Source organism: Manis javanica, chromosome 4 (assembly GCF_040802235.1).
Source record: "Manis javanica isolate MJ-LG chromosome 4, MJ_LKY, whole genome shotgun sequence".
In the NCBI taxonomy this organism is placed as follows: Eukaryota; Metazoa; Chordata; class Mammalia; order Pholidota; family Manidae; genus Manis; species Manis javanica.
This window is the reverse complement of record NC_133159.1, coordinates 82914200-82935910: the sequence shown is the minus strand read 5'-3', so window position 1 is coordinate 82935910 and position 21711 is coordinate 82914200. Positions and strand designations below refer to the sequence as shown.

The 21711-nt window shown below is 35.4% G+C and overlaps 1 protein-coding gene across 4 annotated transcripts in view; it reads left to right on the top strand.

Moving 5' to 3' along the window:
- Positions 1-21711, top strand: part of DPYD (dihydropyrimidine dehydrogenase) — an 870115-nt gene that overhangs the window by 691808 nt on the left and 156596 nt on the right. For all 4 annotated transcript variants that reach the window (XM_037024395.2, XM_037024389.2, XM_037024403.2 and 1 more), the window contains one exon: positions 15419-15561. In XM_037024395.2, the coding sequence (XP_036880290.2) occupies positions 15419-15561 (143 nt within the window). The remainder of the gene's footprint in view (positions 1-15418; positions 15562-21711) is intronic.

The following is a 21711-nucleotide window of genomic DNA, read 5'->3' as shown; positions in this document are numbered from 1 at the left end:
TTTCCTCCTCCATTCATTATATGTCAGGTATCTTATTCTATATGCTCTGTCTATCCCTTGGGTGACATCTATTTAGCCTTAGGAACACTTCCATCTATAGCAGTCCCTCCAAAATATACTGTAGAGGTGGTCTGTGGGAGATAAATTTTCTCAGCTTTTGCTTATCTGGAAATTGTTTAATCCCTCCTTCAAATTTAAATGATGATCTTGCTGGATAGAGTATTCTTAGTTCAAGGCCCTTCTGCTTCATTTAATTAAATATATCACGCCACTCACTTCTAGCCTGTAAGGATTCTGTTGAGAAATATGATAGCCTGATGTGTTTTCCTTTGTATGTGATCTTTTTTGTCTCTCTAGCTGCTTTTAAAAGTCTGTCTTTATCCTTGATCTTCGCCATTTTAATTATATGTCTTGATGGTGTCTTCCTTGGGTCCCTGTGTTGGGAGATCTGTGCACCTTCATGGCTTGAGATACTATCTCCTTCCCCAGATTGGGGAAGTTTTCAGCAATTACCTCCTCAGTGACACTTTCTATCCCTTTTTCTCTCTCTTCTTCTTCTGGTGCCCCTATAATAAGAATATTGTTCCATTTGGATTGGTCACACAGTTCTCTCAATATTCTTTCATTCTTAGAGATTCTGTTTTTTCTCTGTGCCTCTGCTTCTTTGTATTCATCTTCTCTAATTTCTATTCCATTTACCGTCTCTTCTACTATATCTAATCTGCTTTTAAATCTCTCCATTGTATGTTTCATTTCAGAAATGAAATTTCTTAATGATTGAATCTCTGTCTTAAATTTGTCCCTGAGTTCTTGAATATTTTTCTGTACCTCCATGAAGATGTCTATGATTTTTATTTTGAACTCTCTTTCAGGAAGATTGGTGTGTTCAGTTTCATTGGGTCCTTTTTCTGGGGTTTATGAGATTTTGGTCTGAACCAGGTTCCTTTCATGTTTCATATTTCTATATGGTGCCCTCTATTGCCCAGAAGCTCTAGTCTCTGTAGCTGCTCAGCCCCTAGTGTAAGTTTGGGTGTTGTAGGGGAGCAACACTGGTGCCTGGGGGGAGGAAAGAGCTGTTTCCTGATTCCCGGCTGCAGTGCCCATCTTCAGTATCAGAGTCAGTGGGCCGAGAACACAGGTATAAGCCTCTGTGCTTGGTGTCTCTAGTTGTTGTAGGTGGGGCCTCCTTCTGGCTGGCCTGATGCCAGCACAGTGACTGCCAGTTTGTGAGCAGGTGCTGGCAGGCCAGGAGGAAGGCCCAGCAGGCTATGTGTCACCGTGGGGGGGCCTTGGAGCTGAGTAGGCAGCCAGGGGGATGGAGCACCTGAAGCTCCTCAAAGTTCCCAACCTGCTGGGCAAAGTGCACCCAGACAACCTTGTCTACCTATCCCTTCTCCCACACAGCAAGCTCCATGCAAACCCCATCCCTTCAGCAGCCCTCTCACTGCTAGGAAGCCTCTCAGACCTCCTACTTTTCCTCAGTCACAAAGCGGCTGGATGTAGATCCCGTCCTCCAAAAATTGCCAGAATCTCAGTCTCTCAAGCATTCCGTTTGTCCCAGCTCCCCAACCCCACCAACCTCCAGAGCACCACACAATGTAGGTTTGTTCTGCAAAGCTGACCTCCAGGGCTGGGTGTTCAGCAGTCTTAGGCTTCCACCCACTCCCTGCTCTGTTTCTCTTTCTCCTGCCAGTAAGCTGAGGTGGGGAAAGGGCTTGGGTCCTGCTGGATCAAGGCTTTCATACATTACCCTGTTTTGTGAGGTCTGTTCTGTTCATGAGGTCTGTATGCAGTCTGGTGTAGCCTTCTTTCCTGTTGCTGTTTTAGGACTGGTTGTATTAACTATATTTTCACACTATATGCAGTTTTGGGAGGAATTCTCTGTCTCACCTCTCATGCTTCATTGCATTAAATATATCATGCCACTCCCTTCTGGCCTGTAAGGTTTCTGTTGAGTAATGTGATGATAGCTTGATGTGTGCCACAATCTTAAATGTCAACATATTATTTATATTCATCTATATTGGAGGTATTATTAGATGAGTCATTTTTATTGCCTATAGTTTTAATTAAATTAATTGAGCATACTTTGTTTATCCATTCTCTTGTTGATGGACACTTGGCCAGTTTCCAGTTTGGAGCTATTATAAATAAATAAGGCTGTTGTGAACATTCTTACACATATGCTTTTATGTATTGTTTTCATTTCTCCTGAAATGAAATTGCTGAGTCATAAGATAGATGTTTGCTTAAATTTAAAGAAATTTTCAATTATCCAAAATGACTTTATCATTTTATACTCCTACTAGCAATGTGTAAGTATTCTACTTGTTCCGTATCTACTTGTCAACATTTGGTGTTATCAGTCTAGTCATCTTGATTTTTAGCTATTTTCTAATGGGTGTGAAAGTCTCATGATGGTTCTAACTTGTTTTTCCCTGACATGGAGCATCTTTTCATGTACTAATTACATATTTGTTTGTCTTCTTATTTGAATATCTGTTCAAGTTTTGCCCATTTTAATTGAAATATCCATCTTGTAATTGTTGATTTATAGGAGTTCTTTATACATTTTAGGTATGATTTCTCCAAATACATGTTTATGAATATCTTTCCTTGACTTCGGCTTCTTTATTGATTTTTTTATAAAGTCCAATTTATTAACTTTTTTAGGACTTTAGTTAATGCTTTCAGTGTCTTCCCTAAGAAATCTTTGCCTAATTCAAAGTTACAAGGATATTCTCCTATGCTTTTTTTTCTCCCTTAGCAATTTTATAGTTTATGGTTTTACATTTAGATCATCAATTCATCTTGAATCTTAGTTTTTAATTTTATGAAGTGAGATGGTAGTCAAGGTTTATTTGTTTTTCTTCCTCTTCTTATAAATATCCAGCTCTTCTAGCACCATTTGCTATAATAACTTTTTTTTCACCCACTAAACTGACATGATGACTTGATCAAAAATTAGTTGGCCTTATATGAAGGGACTATTTCTGGATTCCATATCCTGTTCTATACTCTTATAGTTTCTTTTTATTGTAAGTTTATAGCAAGTCCTGAAGTGAAACTGTGTTGAATTCTGTTTTCATGATTGCTTTGCTTATTTTAGATAATTTGTATTTCCATATAAATTTTGGAATCAGCTTATAAGTTTCTTCAAAAAAAAAAGACTTGCTGATTTGGATTTTGTTGAATCTATAGATCAATTTGGAGAGATGTAACATCTTAAGAATACTGAATCTTCCAGCCTGTGAATATAGTATATCTCTTCTTTTTAAGTCTCTTTGATTTTTCTCTGAAATATTTTGTGTGTTTGATATAGAGATTTTGCATATTTTCACAAATTTAATCCCATTTGTTGCTTTTTGGGGCTGTTGTAAATATTGTTTAAAACTTTAATGTTCCAATGGTTTATCACTAGTATATAAAAAAGGATGGAGTATATAGTACACAGAAAGTATAGAATGCATATATTGAGAGAATATTTTACCGTTAAGCTTTGCATTAGATACCTTTGGCAGGTAGAGGAGATAATCTTTTTTATTGTTTCTATTTATTTATTTGCTGAGAGTTTTCATCATGGATGGATAATTTTAATTATCTTAAATTCAGTTTCTGTACCCTTTTGAGAGACTAACATGTTTTTTCCTCTGTTATTCTTTTATGTTGATATGGTAAATTACATTGGAAATGTATAATCAATTGATTTCTAAATGTTAAGCCAACCACACACTCCTGGGATAAACTCCGTTTGAACATGATACTTTACCCTTTCTATATAATGCTAAATTCTGTTTTTCTTATATTTTATTCAAGATAGATACGTGGGTCTATATTAATAAAGGATATTGGTGTATAATTTTCTTTTAGTTTATTTGTCAGTTTTTATATCAGGATTATGCTGGCTTCATAAAATGCATTGGGATTTGTTCCTTCTTCTATCTTATGCAAGAGTTTATGTAGGATTGGTATTATTTATTCCCTGAATTTGATAGAATATACCAGTGAAGTGATCTGGGCCTGTAGTTTGTTTGGTTAAAAACAAATTTGTTATTGAGAATTCAATTTCTATACTACTTACAGGGCTATTTTTTATTTTGAATTTCTGCTTTTAGTTGTCCGTTTTGGTTAGACTTGCTTGGAATTTGTCCACTACATTTCAGTCAAGCTTATTGCATGAAGTTGTACATATTGTTCTTTTATATTGTTTTGCTCTTAGTGATGGTACTGCTTATTAACACTTACTATGTGCTTTCATTTTGCTATGGGAGTTACACCGACTATTTTACTCCATTTTACCTGGTCCTATCTAGGTCCATTAGAAATTCTTTCCCACTCCATGGTTATCCAAATAGCTACAGCTTTTTAAACACCAACTTGCCTGAGGACTAGTTTGCAGTCCAAAGGGATCCCAGAAAGCACACTGGTAGGCACAAGTTGAGACTAGATGACCAATTCAGCCTATAGCTGCCCTCTGGCAGGAGAAGCGGTTGCTAGACTGATGCACATCCCCGATGGAGGGTAGTATGAGAACCCTTTTAGGCAATACTTGGGGAGATCTGGTCTGGTGTAATGTTAAATTCATTTTCTTTTCCTAATTGCTTGATCATGTGCTCTATGGTATGCATGCTGCACATTCCTGTGATATTTATGTTTGCTAAAAGTATAAATGCATCTATGGAAGTAAAAATTTACATTACTGGCAACAGTTGCTGAATGGTTTACACAGTATGGAGTATAACTTGTACTCTCTTGCACTGCATGAGTTTCTGCACTGTGAAAAAGGGAGTCTTACTACTTTAATGGTAACCCTCATCTCTTCTGACTGGGTAAGAGTCCTATTACTATTTTAGCCAGACTAGAAAGACCCTTATTATCTGTAGAAAGGCTACAAGCCAGGGACATGTTCATAATGTATATACTTTCTTTAGTTTCCCATGAGAATTTTTTTTTAATTAACAATAAAATAAATCTGGACTGCCTTCATTTTATGATCTTTTGTTCAGACACTGTTGAAATTCAAATCTTCTAATGCTTATGCCAGGTCAATATTTTAAAAAGCATTCTTAAAATAAAGTATCTTATAGAAATTGATGGTAATAACCAGGCAAGTGGGGGAAGGGCTGTTTCCCTACTTACGAGGCAATACTCCCTGCCACCCAAATGCATTGTGTACCATTTCCCAACCTGAGAGTTCACTTTAATTTTTCTATTAATGTGAGTGGATTGCAAACACAATTTGGTTGTTACTGGAATTTTGCTCACCTTGCTCCCAACCTGTGCCAGAGTTTGAAATGTCCTAGTTCTCAATCCTGACCCATCTTTCTCTTTCATGATTCACTTGAAGTCCTGCATCTCCCACAGCCTTCCTGGACCCCTTTGGACTCCCTGGATAATCCTGTGCCCTGCGTTTCAGCAGTTCTGTCATCTGCCCCACACAATCGAGAGGCATTGTTCATATTTTCATCTCAGCCACTCAGCGTCTTAAGCTCCATTGACATAACGCTGAACACAATAAATAATTCTGATGGAAAATGATTTCTCATTTTTTACCCTTGTGAAATTTAGAAGGAAATATTATTGTAACTAATTGAGAAAGCAATCACTAATCAATAGAGCAAATATAAATCGGTAGAGCCCCTCCTGTCCAAAATGCCTGGTCAGTTCACAGACAGCATCGGTTCTCTGAGGGCTCAGGTAGGGGCCAGCGGGGCACGTCCTTGCCCTCACTGCTGTCTTTGAGAGTTGTCCAGCCCCCAGAGGAGGCCAGACCTCACAGCCTGCTGTGCAGCCCCGGTTTCAACAGACTCTGAGGAACACAGGCTTGCCACACGACCCAGGCCTTACACATGTAATTCACTATAAAGTGAAAAGGGAACATATTCTTGAGGATGAGTGGATAGGTTTTACACTATGGCAAGGGTAGCCGTAGACCCAGACCATGGAAGACTCAGAGTAAAAAGAATGCAGCATCTCAGAGAGAAATGAAATTATGGTTTTCCAAAGAAAGAAAGAATAGGATCCTAGCAGATATGTAAACTATTTTTTGTTATTTTTTTATGATTTCAGAAAAAAATGTTCACTTCTAATGATCCTGGGTTCTGCAAGGGTAGAATGCAGTTCTGGACATCAGCAATACCATTGTCATTATAATCTTCCTCTTTCTCCTCAAATGACCATTTTTGAATACAGATAGATAGGTGAGCTTTTTATATGGTATGATAACATTTGCCCTGAAGATCCTTAAGTGAAATCACATGAGAAATGTTTATACATGTCTGTCATGATCCAGAACTTACTGGCTAAGGAAATATGAGTACTTTTTAAAAATAGCCCATATATTTAAATTTATAGGTATATTTATTGTATTTATATGCTAAAAGCACTGCCTGAAGTACTTATTTGGGAGAGACCAAGGCATACGTTAATCTGGCAATAAAGAAAAACCCTTAAATTCAAATCTAGCAATGAACTTTATGGACACAGTGTATATTAATTGTATCACTGTTTTAATTCATTATTTTACCACACAACCCTGCCTTTCTTATATCCACATTCTATTTAACTTCTCTGGGTCCAAATTTCTTCATCTGTACAGTGAGGATCATGAACATAGGACTTGGTGTAAGTACATAAATAATGTGTGAATAATTTAGCAGAGCATCTCATACTGAGGAGACTCTCAAAATTATCTTATTGTAGCTGTAAAATGATATTGCCATTGGCTTGGAATTCTAATTCTGTTTTACCACATGAAGACTAACAGCTTCAAAATTACAAAAAGCTGAGTTTTATCACTGGCAATTTCGAAACACTGCCTGGACCCTCATCAACAGGTCTGAGTGGAAGAGAGTTGGAGAGCAAGGAAGAAACTGAAAGTTAGAACTCGGCTCTTTTTTAAATGCTAAATACCAGCAGAGATCCAAAGTCCATTTATAGAATTCCTTAATAAGTCTACTTTGAAAAATTTGCACCATTTTGTTAGTGAAAGTAAAAATGTACTTAAATGGTTAAAAATGATAGAAAAATCCCCTGCTTTGTTTCTTCTGTGTGGAAGCTACTGAATAAATAATATGAGTAATTTTTAATATATTCATAGATTCCTATGGTCAGTTTACACCTGCCACATATGTGAATCAATTCACAACTCTGCGTTCCTGTTTTTGAAGAGAGTGCGTATGTTGTAGCATCTACTATAAAAACTAAACCAAGTTGGAAACAGCAATAGTGGACTTGCGTCAGCAATCTTTTTGTCTTTTAGCTGTGTGTCTTCCTCTGTGTAAACATGTCTGTGCACTGGATTTCTTTCTAAACCTGAATGTCCTTGCTGGCCATATTGAAGAATGTGCTTATCGTACTGTTTCATTAAACTGCTGTGTTATCGGGTAATTGTTTAAACATAATGCCACAGTACTATTGAAAGAAAAGGTGAACTAATGGCATTTACAAATGTCAGGGATTATCTTAACACTTTTATTATAGTTTATAAAAAAGTAGGTTCAGGGCATTTCATGGCAATTATTTCTACAGAAATTGGTTACTTAAATAAATTGCTAATTATCTGAAGATGACAGTATTGAAAATGCTACTAATGAGTTGCTTAAAAAGTGTAGCTTGTGGTAGCCACCTACAGGTTGAAAATAGTAAAAACATATAGGCTAATTATGCATACATATCATATATGAATCCCATATGTTTTTCCCTATAGTTGTTACTATTTGAAGATATTTATCCTTTCATGCCCATCCTTTAAGTCTTGGACAGTGTAGTTAGCTTCCAATTTCTTAATAGATTATGGTTTTATTCTAAATCAAATTCACTTTGCTTCCATAAGTATATTTGTCCTGTAATTTCTGCATGTAATTACCATCACACTTTATCATCCAAGATGGGATAATTTTAGAGTGAAAGAGAATTCTATTTATAATTACATCATGTAATTGCAGAGAAGTACAGGTATAGTAAACTGGAAGTCTCCTGCACAAACTAGGTTATATGGTACTAATTATAACAATTACTAATTACTATAGCTTTAATTCCTAGCCAACAATTAATATCATGCTAATATTCTTGACTTTAATGTAATGGACAACACATCTTTATTAGTTTTAAAATTATTAATTCCTTTCTCTTTAACTTAATTTATGTCCACACATTTAAAAAAGGCAAGGAGTATAGAATTATGGTTAAGAGCATGGTACTGCGAGTCAGGTAGACCTGGATTCAAATACTGGACCCACACTTTCTAACTGAGTGAACTTGAAGTGAGATATTTGTCTCTGCTGACTCCTATTTGCACATCTATGAAAGCACGGACAAAAAATACCTATAATAAAGTCATTGGGACAATGTATGCAAAACACTTCGGAAAACACCTGGCAATTAGAAAAAAACTCAGAAGAGTCTAATTGATTGCATATTTAATGTTAAATTTTCATTTTAACTCATACTTTTCTTTTCTAAGCTAACTTTACCACTGATATCTACTGGGGAACCACAGAGCGTGTAAAATTGGTCCTTAAACTACCATGACAAAGTTCATAGTATCCTTAAATTTTGAATTGGAACAGATCTTCTAATCTGTTATTTCCTAGGGTACAGAGATCTTTTCTGTTGCATCCTACCTGCCAAGTAGCTCTCCAGGTTCAAGAAATAGGGATGCCCCAATGTAATTACTTCTGTGGCTGAATTTACAACCAAGTAATGATACAAATAATAACAAAATAAAATATATGTGTTTCTCCCATATTTTATGACAGAGAGAGAGATTATCCTATTCACCCTGTTCTGGACATATTCTAAGTTTGTTAATGTTTTATTTCAAATATTGGATGTACAGAACCAAATGTGTTCTTCTGAGTGTACACAGCATAGAATCATTGCGCATCCCATATAGGAAAGTTTCACAGCACAGAATCTAATAATGCCTAGTCCTGTATTGTGAGTTTTAGGAGCATCATAAAGACATAATCACTTTTAATTGCAGAAGGAAATCAAGCATTTTTTTGTCTAAAAGAATAAAATAGTATGGGAGTGTTAAGTATGAAACTTGAAAGTTCCTCAACACCTTTCCCAGAGATGTTAACTGTTAACAGTTAAAAACACGGCATTCTATGCATTTACTGCCCACATATTAAATGTCATCATACTTCTTTAACTGATAGTGGAATCATACCATAGTTCTGCTACTTGTGATTAACACTTAACATTTTACCCTAGAGATACTTCCATGTCCATTTGAAAGGTTTCCTAGGATGTCATATGTAGATAAACTGTAATTTATTTAATAGCATAACAACTAGTGATCATTTCAGTTGTCTTCACTGTTTTGCTATAAAAAATGATACTTCAAGGATGATCTTTGTACATGTAAATTGTGTCTATGTACTAATGAAATGAATTCCTCTATGTAGAGTTTCTGGATGAGGAAGCATATACATTTAGATATTGACATTTCATTATAAATCTACCACAGATTTATTTGCACAAATATATGCACTTATGTGCATAGACTCAAACTATATATTTTTCAGCATGAAATGGCATGCAAAGTACAATTTGTTATCTAGGAGATTAATTAACAGCCTTAAGTGTTAGGTATTTATCCTCACATGTTTATAGCTGAATGTTTATTTTTCTGATTAGTTTTATCTGGCTTTGACAATAATATTAGCCCATATATACTATGAAGCAGGCACTATGCCAAACTGTTTCCATGCATTGTGTCACATAGTCCTCCCCAAATTGCTATGATATTGTTATTAATGTCCCTGATTCACAGATAGGGAAAACTGATATTTTAGGAAATTAAGGCACTTGCTAATATCACAATTGTATAAAGTAACAGAGATTTACACACCTAACTTGTTAGACTTTGGGACCCGTGCTCCTAGCATTAGGCCACTGGCCATACTAGTACTGATTTTCTTAGGCAAAGATGTGAAGATGATCCTCTTCATATTTGCTACACTGTCATTTCTCAATAGCAGCTGAAAAAGTATGAATTTCATGTCACAGGAGCTTGGTGTTTGATCCCAACTTATCCCTTTTAAACTGTGTGACATCAAACAAGTCATTTATTCAGTTTGAGCTTCCCTTTCATCATATTCAAAATAGAGATGACAGCATTGACCTTCAGAGAATCATAGGGGTTAAATCGCACAGTGAACATGAAGTCACTGTCCCACTGTCTGGCCCGTGGAAATCACTTCCCGAACGGGCACCCCTGTTTCTTCCACAACTAGCACCTGACACTTTCACAAAGGAAAATGTCCTCCTCTTTGATGAATAGTATTCATTCTTTTGCTTTGAAATAAAGGGTCTGGGACATGCTAAGTTACCAAGTTATTGAATGTGAATTGAGTATGAACATTTTGAATGTGTTATCACACAAGTAAACATAGCTGCAAAGATATGAAGACTTAGGGAAAAATATCTTGAAATCGTCAACTAAAATCAAAACATTTTCATAAGAACATTTTCAGCTTTTTCTGGTAAAACTAAAGTAACAACAACATAAACAATTGATTTTCTTTCTCCCATTTCTCCTCTTTAGATTTCATATCTCTACATGTAACCCTGGATGCTTTTAGTACTTCAGCTTCTGTTGAATTATGCTAATTTTCTCAGAGGACTTTAATCCATGTGTAAAGATGTATTCTTTAAAAGCTGTGCTTCACGTATTTATCAATATACTAGGTCCATTAATATTGTAAACCTGTTTTAGTAAAGTACAATTTTTTTGGTGCTTTATTATGTGTATTTTATAAAAATCAATCTCCCAACACCTAAATCCTTGAAGTTCTTGATTTGCTAGTGTTTTCTTTCCTCTGGATGATGTTAAAACTATTAAAAATTAGACAGTCAAAGTTCAATTTCTAATGAATTAGTTATCCACTTAAATCATTATATTTTAATTAATGTAAGCAAATTAAAACTACATTTTCTTTTTGTATACACAGTGAGCATGAGTGAGTATTATAACCCAATTTCTATTTTATTGCCTCCTAGAGCTATTATTGAGGGTTTATTGTGGACGTAGCTCTAACAATTAACTGTGTAACAGTAGCTGTCCTAGGAGTCAAATGATTAGGGAAAAAACATCAATTAATTATTCAAAAGTCCAGTTATCCAAAATTAACATACGGCCTATGCTTTAAACAAGATTGCTTGTTAAAATTTCCTTTTCTTGTCACAGATTTAGTCATGCAAAGTAAAGCTTTGCCTCCTTTTCACCAATAAACATGAGTTCTGATGTTTTCATTAAAATCCTTGCATGTTGGTATTGTGCAATGACCTTGGAGTCTCAAAAAAATGTATTAAATATGTCAATGTCTGTCTTTGAGATTTTTGCCTTTGGCATCAGTTAAAGTAACTTTACCAACATCATGACATTATTTAATAAGAACCAGTAGGAGCAGAGAAAAAGTAAGGGAGATACGTGCTCCTCCTAAGGTTTTGGAAGATAGGCAGTTCCATGATCACAAACATTATGCATTTGTCTCTAATAAAAATTTGGTTTAATTACGTTACTAAACACACAACAACAATGTAGAAAACACTGTCAAAGTAAACTAAATGAATGTTGCCTCTGAAATCAATTGTCCTCGTGGGTAGTACAGATAGAATAGAAAGCATCTCTACAATTTTATTCTGTAATACCCCTTTTTATATATTATATTATGTACTATTCAGAACAACCTTATGAAGTTGTTATAGTTTTATTATTTTATAGATGAAAAATCAGAGATTAAGTGAGATTAAGACATTTTCACAAAGTCACACAACTTGTAAGTAGTGGAGTAAGAACTCAAACCTAAGCAGTTAGCTTTATTGCCTGTCTGATTTGTAACTAGGTCATCCTCAAATTGCTTTCATTCTAAAATTCATATTAATAGTATTTACAAAATGTGTGATGTTTAAATGAATGTGAGTAAAACATCTGTACAGAATAAATAATTGAACTCATATTGTTACCCTGAAACATTACCTTATAACCAACCTCCTAAGATCACTGGGATCGGTGTTCAGGGTGTCTGTCCTGGGTGACAATACCAGGGTTAGGATATCCAACTGATGTTTGGAATTATCTTGTAAACGTTTCATATTAAGGTACAATTATCTTTAAAAAAAAGAAAGGCATAGGTGCTTAAAAATATTTCTTAGCTAGGTGGATAAAGGAAGCCTATGTGAGGAACCTGATTATGTCATAGTACATTAATACGTATCAATACATAATACTATGGCTAATGATAGTATTTTTGAAATTGCATTTAAAATAATATTTGAAAAGTGACATCATTTTCTTAAGGAAAATTCAGATTGATTAACTTTTAATTAAAAATCTCTGACCTACTAAATGTTTTTCTAAAAGAAGCAATCCAAAAATATTCTATGACATTTATCAAAGTTCTACAAATTCAGTACACTGGGTTGTATCTTAAGATGTGACTATGTAGAAGGCCTAGATTGATCAGATAACAAAAATTGTAGTTCAGTCTAGTCCACCAGCTTTTCTACTAGGGCCACTTTAGTACCAATCAGAACTCTTGGAAGCAATGTTATAAACTTAGAGGTTCAGTTCATTTTGTCTTTGCTTGTTTTAGACTGCCTCTTGTTTCAAACTTTGAGAATTCAGAATGGTTTGATTTTCACTGGAGCATTTCCACACAGTTGAACAGAATGGCTTGATGAAACTGAACTTCCCATCAGGCATCAGGTTCATCTGCTCCCCCCACGTAGATGAGGGCTTAATTTAAATTGCATGTTCCCGATTAGTTCATTTAGACTTATAGGATTTCAATTTCTTGATTTAAACCTTTTTGTTTCCTTAAGGATGGAGCCCACATTCAATTCCCTGAACCTCCTAAACTGATTTCTTCTTCCCTAGAATTTGGTCTAAAATTATTAGTTACTGTAGTAGTAACAAAGTTTAAAAAAACCTTAACTCAGTAACTGTGATTCTGGAAATACTTATGTGTTTTAATTAATGTATGTGCAACTCTGTATGGTGTTGATATATGTATTTTCTTTACACCAAAAGTTTTATTTTTATCTTGAACCTATTTCTTTATTTTTGTCATTTTGGAACTAAAAATAAATTTTTATGTAACAATTTAGAAGGTTCCTTTTGCATACATTCAGTGCCCTTCCAGAAACCTTTCATGGTGGATAAAAGTTATTTTTAAAACCCATTTCCCATAAAAATGCTTAGAATGGGTATATTTTATTTCATATTAAATCGTTGGAGTTACAAAGAAAACCAATCAAATGGAATTCATAATGAAAATAAAAACTGAATTTATTACTATGCAGAAATGGAAGGATCTATTTCTTCACTTTTGGATCACATTTCCTTAGAGACCATAATTACTCTTAATTTTTAAAAAGATACATTTATTAGACTGAAAGGTTTGCATGTTCATTAGGTAGACAGAAATTTTCAGAAAAGGAAGAAAAACATGAAATAGAAAATGTCTTATTGACCTAATTGAACATCTTCAAATGTCACTAAGGATTTGCTGAATGCTTTTTAACACCTGTATAATAATGTTGCCCTTTAAATGTAACTGGTTAAGTTTTCAAAACTGTGTTCAGGGATTTTGCCATTTGATGTCCATTAATATCAATTGGAATGTGTGGCCAAACTCCTGGGCACCACTTTGAAATTTTATCCCTTAGTGTTAGTGATACTCTTCTAACAGTGCAGTTAGAAATAAATTATTTAGCTGCTTAGCTCAAATATCCTTTACCCTCTAAGGTCAACTAAATAAGGAAGAACAAGAAAAACAACCCAAAATTTCTTTATTACTTCAAAGTAACATGTATGTAAGGAAGCCATCAGCGTAGCAGGTATTGAACATATCACACTTATGCAGATAGCTAGATGTCTATCCAAGTGGTGTGCATTACAGATTTCCTTAAAAATGCTTTCTTTTAACTTTTATTCTTAGATTTTTAAAAATATATGTAAAGATTTATATATATGAATATTGTGTGGTTGTATGTTCTTGCTACGCATTCCCCTGTCCTCTGTGTTAGCTTTATTTATGGTTAATACAGGCAGACTAAGAAGTCACTGATAAACATTTTTACTAGAAATAGAATCTTGACGTTCAGGTTCTGATTTGCCCTAACTTAATGCCTTGTATCTTAATATCAGTTATGGAATTCTGAAATGTCAGCATTGAACATCCTTGACTAAGAAACACTAATATCTAGAGGCAGCTTTTTTAGGAATGGGAGGAACAAGTACACATTTCTACAAACATGTTTGGTGTTGAATGCCAAAGCATCAGTTACACATGAAGTCAGTTTTATCTGAAACGTATATAAACAGGCTGAAAAGAAAACCACTGGTTTTTAAAGGAAGCTCTTTGTGTTCCTCAAAGTGAGCACTCCAGTAAGTACATATTGATAATGCTGGCGCAGGCACTTGTGGTGATGGAGGTGATGACAGTCACCAGCACCTGGGGTTGATTTTACCAGGTGCTGATTGATGTTTTTGTGGAGTCCTGGTTTGAAGCAATGTCAAATTATTAGACAAATAGAATTATTCTTAGCCCAGAAAATACCTTTAAAGAACCATTGACTTATTAATCCACACCAGAAATATCAAATTGTATTCCTATGTGATGAATGTGTTTACTCCGGGATGTGTTAACTCTTGAGAGTCAAAAGCAAGCTTAATACAGTAAAGTCATTTTCAAAATGACCCCAAAGTATTCTGTCCACCCATGATGTTTTTATTAAAATTAGGGAAACACATATTGGTGATGTCTGGATCATTAAAGTATAAAAATTAACCACATACTCTCCAATTACTGAATGCTAGTAAATTCTCTTTAACTTGTTTAACACTCCCTAATGTATGTAACATTAGATTGGGTTCACTGTGTTTCAAATCGCGGGAAATACATGGAAAAAGCAATATGAAATCTGTAAGTTCATCAGCACCTTGCTTGTTTTTATATATCTCTATTTACACCAGCTGCGTTTTACTTAGGGGAAACATAAAAGAGCTGTATGTCTGTTTATGCACTGTATGGGATTGTTTTTCTTTTTCAAAATCTGTTGTTCTTTCTTTTTAAAACAGATGCTTGAATGTTCCATACAATCTTTTACACATTATTGTATATCAAACTGTAATATATAAGTATTTTATGGAAGAATCCTAGGGTTGCTATACCCACTTGCACAATAACATGTCTACATATGATGATAGTATCAAGGTCCTTAAAATAAATACACATCCATTTACAAATTAGCTTACTTTGAAGCACAACAGTGTTTGTATATCTTAAATAGACAAAAATTTGAATTTTGTTTATTGCTATATTGCCATCACATAATAGTGATTATAAGGCAATGTGCTCAAGTGGTGAATGTGCTAAACATTAGTCATTCTCATTTTCTATAGGAACAGCAATCAGACCTATTGCTTTGAGAGCCGTGACTGACATTGCTCGCGCTTTGCCTGGATTTCCCATTTTGGCCACTGGTGGTATTGACTCAGCTGAGAGTGGTCTTCAGTTTCTCCACAGTGGTGCTTCTGTCCTCCAGGTAGGACTTGTGTTTGTCCCTTCAAAAACCTCTGTCTAACAAATATAGCATAAATTATGTGACAACAAATATATTCTTATAGGGTCTCTTAAGAAGGAGATGGTGTGAGATCAGAATGGCATTACGCTTTAAGTTCCTATTATGAGTTGGAAACAAAGCTGGATTTCATTTTCTGTCCTGCTGAGGGCTTATAAACCCTCTTTGAAGTGCAGTTCACCCGTTTGTTGCTAAAATAAATCAGGTACCAAAAAGCATACTATACTACTGGAAAAAAAAATACATGAGGAAATCTAAGTAAAATCTTGATTGAAAAATAAAATGAAATCAAGGGTAAGGCCAACACACAAAATACATGCCATAAGGTACTGGAAATTACCAAAGTCAAATTACCAAATTTGACTGAACTTCCTGGCAGCCAAAGCAATGAAATGACTGGCTTCGTAGCTTTCAAAATATAAATGTAAATTAGTTGTTAGCTTCCTATGGTGGAAAGCTGAGGGTAATTCTTCCTTTGTCTTCATAAAGGGTTGCTTTGAGATATAGTGCATTACACTCTTAATTACACCCCTATATATATATATATATATATATATATATAATTTAAATATTAGGTAATTTTTTTTTTACTGACATACTTGCTGTTTATAATGTTGTTCAGAATAGGCTCAGTACAATGCCTTAGGGCTTTTCAGCATAAGCATTTCTCTGAGAGACCAGATATGCAGGTTTGGATGGTCTCATTTGACCCAAGGATTAAATTTTTCATATGGTGACAACACCATGACCTCTCAGGTAGTCCTCCATTAATTTGGCTTCTTACTACATGTCATTGATGGTAATGAGGAAGCAGAGAGTTTAGTATCACTTATATTCTCTGGCAAGACAATGGAGTGCAAATATGGTGTGTTGCCATTTTGATAGTCAGAGTTAACATCCTTTCATGAAATGTAATCTAAGGTGGAAATAACATGTATCAAAATGCTAATGGAGACTGACTTCTGCTTCCAAGAAGATGGAGTAGGTATACTTTTCCCTATGCTTCCCACTAAGTACAACTAAAAATCTTTATTTGTAGAAATAATCTAAAGAGAGAAAGGAGAAAAGAAGACAGTCTAACTAGGGACCTCAGGACCCAAGGAACAACCCAAAGGTATTTCTTGGGTTTTCTTTTTGCCTCATATATTCCAGAGTTTGAGCCAAAGAAAACACCAACCCAGGAACAACAGGTACAGAGAAAAAGATTTGCTTCTTTTGGCCAAAGAACCAGTAAAGGAGCATTTTAGCAAGACAGAAAACTTCTAGAAAATAATTGCTATACTCTAGCCAAACACCACAAAAACTATGGCCGTGCACCCATCCACACAAGCAAAGGACAAGCAGTGCCTCAGAATTCTACCATTTGAGGCTGTAACAAGAGAGCCTAGCATCCTCTTTGGACAATAATGAGCTCCCCCATGTGGGAGGCCTGGACCTCCACCCCCGCCTAACAGTAACAAGGTGTCCTTCTCCTCCCTTTGGGATGGTGTCAGACTCTCCCTTTGGCATGGAGAGTCAGTATTTCCATCATCCCCCAGTGGTAACAAAGTTACTCTCTTTCCATACACATCCCATGGTGCCAATGAAGGCCAAGTGGGAGCTATACGAAGGCATTGCTGCCCCTCTCAGCCAGGGAGGTACCGGTGGCAGCCTGGAGAGGAGCCAGAATGGCCATCCTCTCCCAGGAGCAATATGCTCCTCTCGTGTCAAAGAAGGCCCAGCAGGGAACCCAGGCATAATGAGGCAGCATCTTCCCCTTCCCTTGCCAGGGTGTTGTTAAAACCAACTAAAACAGAAGGTTTAAATAAGGTAAAAAGTCTCAGTATAATACCCAGAATGTCAAGATTTCAATCTAGAACTCACTCTTCAGACTAAGACCCAGGAAGATCTCAAGTTGAATGGGAAAAGACAATTAATAGAAACCAACACCAAGATAACAGAAAGGTTAGGTTTATTTGATAAAGATTTTAAAGCAGCCATCATGAAATTACTTTAACAAGTAACTATAAACATGCTTAAAACAAACAAACAAAAAAACCCAGAAAGTCTTAAGAAAGAAATAGATAATATTAGAAAGAACCAAATGGAAATTTAATTTCAAGGCTGAAAATTACAATAACCAAAGCGCAAAACTTAGTTAATATGCTCAACAGCAGAATAGAGAGAATAAAAGAATCAGAACAATAGAGCAATGGAAATTAATCAACCTGAGCAACAGAGAAAAAAAAAATAAGAACAGAGTTTCAGGGAGTGTTGGGTCTATAACAGAAGACTGCACATTCATGTCATCAGAGTACCAAAGTTGAGGTCAAAGCAGGGAATGAAAATGTCTGAAACTTCCCAATATTTGCAAGACTTAATCCAATAGATTTAAGAAGTTGAATGAGTCCCAAATATGACAGATCTAAAGAAATCTGTACCAAAATACATGATTTTCAAACCTCTGAAAGCTAAAGACCAAAAAAAGGACCTTGAAAGCAAGAAAGAAACTACATGTCACATACAGGGGACAAAAAATTCTAATGAAAATAGATTCTCATCACAAAATATAAAGTCTAGAAAGTGGGACAATATTTTGCAATTGTTAAAAGAACTATCACCCCAGAATCCTATATCCTTCAAGAATGAAGGGGAAATCAAGATATTTTTAGCTGAAAAAAAGTTCTCAGAGAATTTATTGCTAGGGGACCATAACAAAATGAACAGCTAAAGGAAGTTCCTTAAGCAGAAAGGATGTGATAAAAGAAGGGACTTCCAGACATGAGGAAGAAAGGAAGAAAATGAGCAGTGTCTGCAAGAAAAGTCCAAAAGATAATAGATGTCTAGGCTTGAATATGATCTGTATATGTTTTCATGAATACAGAGAAATGCATGAACTATATGATACAAGTAAGTTGAGCCCCAGGGAAGATGTCTGTTTATTTCCAACATGTCACCTAGAGAAAGTCACACATGGGGGTGAAGATTGTTGACTGTCTACTATGTGCTGGCTCTACTTGTCACTAAATACAGTGTTTCTACACCTCTCTGAGAGTGATTAGTTTTATATTACTTTGATTGACATCAAGTGAGGCTTGGAGGATGAAATGAATGTAGCCAAAGTCACATGACTACTGCTAGAACCAGAACTCACACCTTGGGTTTCACAACTATATGGCCAATGCTCTTCCAACTGGTCATGCTGCCTGTGGCCCTCCCAGAACGCCTAAGATAGGAGTATCAGTAAGATGCAGGTCTTTCCCACCTACGCAAGGCTTACATGCTCAGGCTACAGCTTATTCCTTAGAGTAACGATTCAAAGAGAAGAAATGTGAAGACATAGGAAAATAAATCAACATGGCATGTTCCAAGTACAGACATGTACTCAGTACGTAGACCACAGTATGTAAAATAAATGTAGAGTTCTATGTGTCCTCATAAAAATGTGTGGTGAAATAATCACTTAGATTGCAGTTTCTGCTTAGGCACATCTTAGATCAAAAGCAGAGACTCTCTCAAACCACCTAAGGAAAATTCAGCCTTATGTTTTCTATATGTAAGTGGGAAGTGGAACTAGAACTGCAGTTCTGGGGAGAGATCTTGTCCATCTCTCTTTTGTGACCGTGTGATTTCTCCCTCTAGAGAACCTATAGTTCCATACCCTCTTCCTCTCTCCATAGCCCATTCCTTGCTTTTGCCTCCTCTGAATTCCTCTCCACACATGACACTTGGACACTCTCCACATGGTGCTCTTTCAGCCCTAACTTCCACAGGACATGCCTCACTAGCTTAATACCTGTTGGCTAGGATTTTCAGAAGGGGAAATCTGTTTGGCTTAATTCATCTTTTCATTTAAGGATGTCAGGCCCCATCCTTAAACACTGGTCACCCAGCATATTGATTGCTTTGTAAACAGCAGAAGCACACTAAGTATTTGTTGAATGAATTTACTAAATAATGTACCTGAGTTGTGAATTTTTTTTACAAGATTTGAGGAGGGGATTAAAGGGTTAGCATGGTGTAAGAAGTGGTTTCCAGAGACTGCCTACTCAGCTCTGGCTGGGAAACAGCCCAGAGACTTCCTGGGTTAAGTAAAATATTTGTTGCCAATTAATTGGTAAAATGTAAATTCCACATATAGACTTTCACTGGTAGAAGATTATAGATTATGTATCGATTTTACCCATCAGCTTGAATCAGATTTTTATTCAGTCAGAAAGCATTTTTGAGCCAATTTTAGCTGAAGTATGAATTCAAATCAGTATTAAGATACTTAGGGCAGTTATGAATGGGAGAACCCTTGCATTTAGAATTTTGGCTTGCCATTTGAATGGGGTGGAGAATGTATAATATTTCTGTCTCTCTTTTATTGTAACTGAATTTCACCCTGTTCCACTCTCTAGTCCTGGGTTAATCTAACCTTTCATTTTCTATACTTCTGGTCTGCTGAATATTATTAGGGAAATTCAAGTAACTCTGCCAATTGGACTTGCTCCAAATTCACAGTGTTTAATGTCAGCTGTGCCTTGGGTGCTAGTTAGCATCCATTTTTTATTTATCTTTTTTAAAGGAAAATACCTTCTAGCATTCAGATTTTTTTTTCATATTCCTCAAAGCCCTAAAGACCTCCATCATCATGCTCCCATTTCATTGATGCCATTTGTCCACTGTCTCTCATTGTACAGTGCAATACCCTTCTCTCCCTCTAGAACATTCTCTTGGAGAACTCATCCAGTTATGTATCTTTAAGTGGAATACCATCAAATCTCCCTTCCTAATTTTTTGTGCTGAGAAATGCATTTTTTTCAAGACAGATGAAATGTACTTAAGTATCAGGGTTATGGTGCTTATACTTGGGAACATAGAGAGAGAAGTAATGGGTATAGAAATAATGATACAGATAAATACTTTGATTCTGATTTTCTTGATACACATACATAGACTCTGTAGACAGATGAGTTCACTGCTGGAATAAGGATTTATACTCCAAGTAATTTCAAATTCAGTTTTAAATGAACTCAATAACCATGACCTTCTAATTGAACTTTAGAAAAAGTACTGACATTTAAAAAAATGAAAGCTAAAATTTTTTTCTTAAGTTGGAAAAATGTGGTAGAGTATGCCTTCCTCGTTAATCAATAGGTGTCATGGAGAATCTCTCATTCATTTATCCCTTTAGTAAATATATATATTGAGAGCCTGCTACATGCCTAGCACTATTCTAAGAATTTGGAATTTTGTGAATAGAAAGATGAAAGTCCATTTCCTCATGGGGCTTACATTTGAGTAAAGAGAGAGACATAATATATAATAAATATGAAATACAAGTATATATCAGGTATGTAAGATGATAAGTGCTATGAAAAACAAAACAGCCTCATTGAAAGGATAGCACTGGTATAAAAAAATTAAAGATGGTGAAACGGAAATTTTTAATGAAGGAAAATTCTTAGGTTGTAGCATCACTTGCTTAAATTCTTAATTGAGAGTTTAACTAAAATATAAAAATCACAAAGTATTGTAGACCACCTTACAGTTTATAAACAAATGCCTTTTAAGGTTTCAGGTTGCATTTTAATGGGCAATTTTTCACTTTTGAAATCTTCTTACCATTTCTAGGAATGTATCATTTCTCAGTGGCGGCACTATTTTTATTAGCCTATAATGTAATTTACTTTGAGAAGGATGTTAGCATTTCAGTGGTAAAGCATCCAATAACTACATTAAAACTACTTCAGTGAATGTTGAATATAAAACTAAGGAATTAGCTAGAGAGTAATTTGGGTTTCCAGATCATTTCCCTAGTACAACTTTGGAGTGAAAATGACTATTAGAGCAGAAGCAGATACAACAGTCTAGCCAAGAAGTAAGTTTCAAAATTAATTATGGGTCTGTGTTCTTGGGCAGCTGCTCTTATGCCTCTGTCAATCAACTCAACTGACTTGTAATCACTTAAGTGAGTCCCAAGTGTCTGAAATATGATTTTTCTTCTTTCTTGATAGGCTTTCATTATTTAGAGTACACAAGTTAGAGCTATAAAAGGGACAGATTAACATTATTAGTTAATTTCAGATACTGAAATTTACAAATACCTCCTTGTTAAATTATATTCTCAGACTCTTCATAAACTCCTGA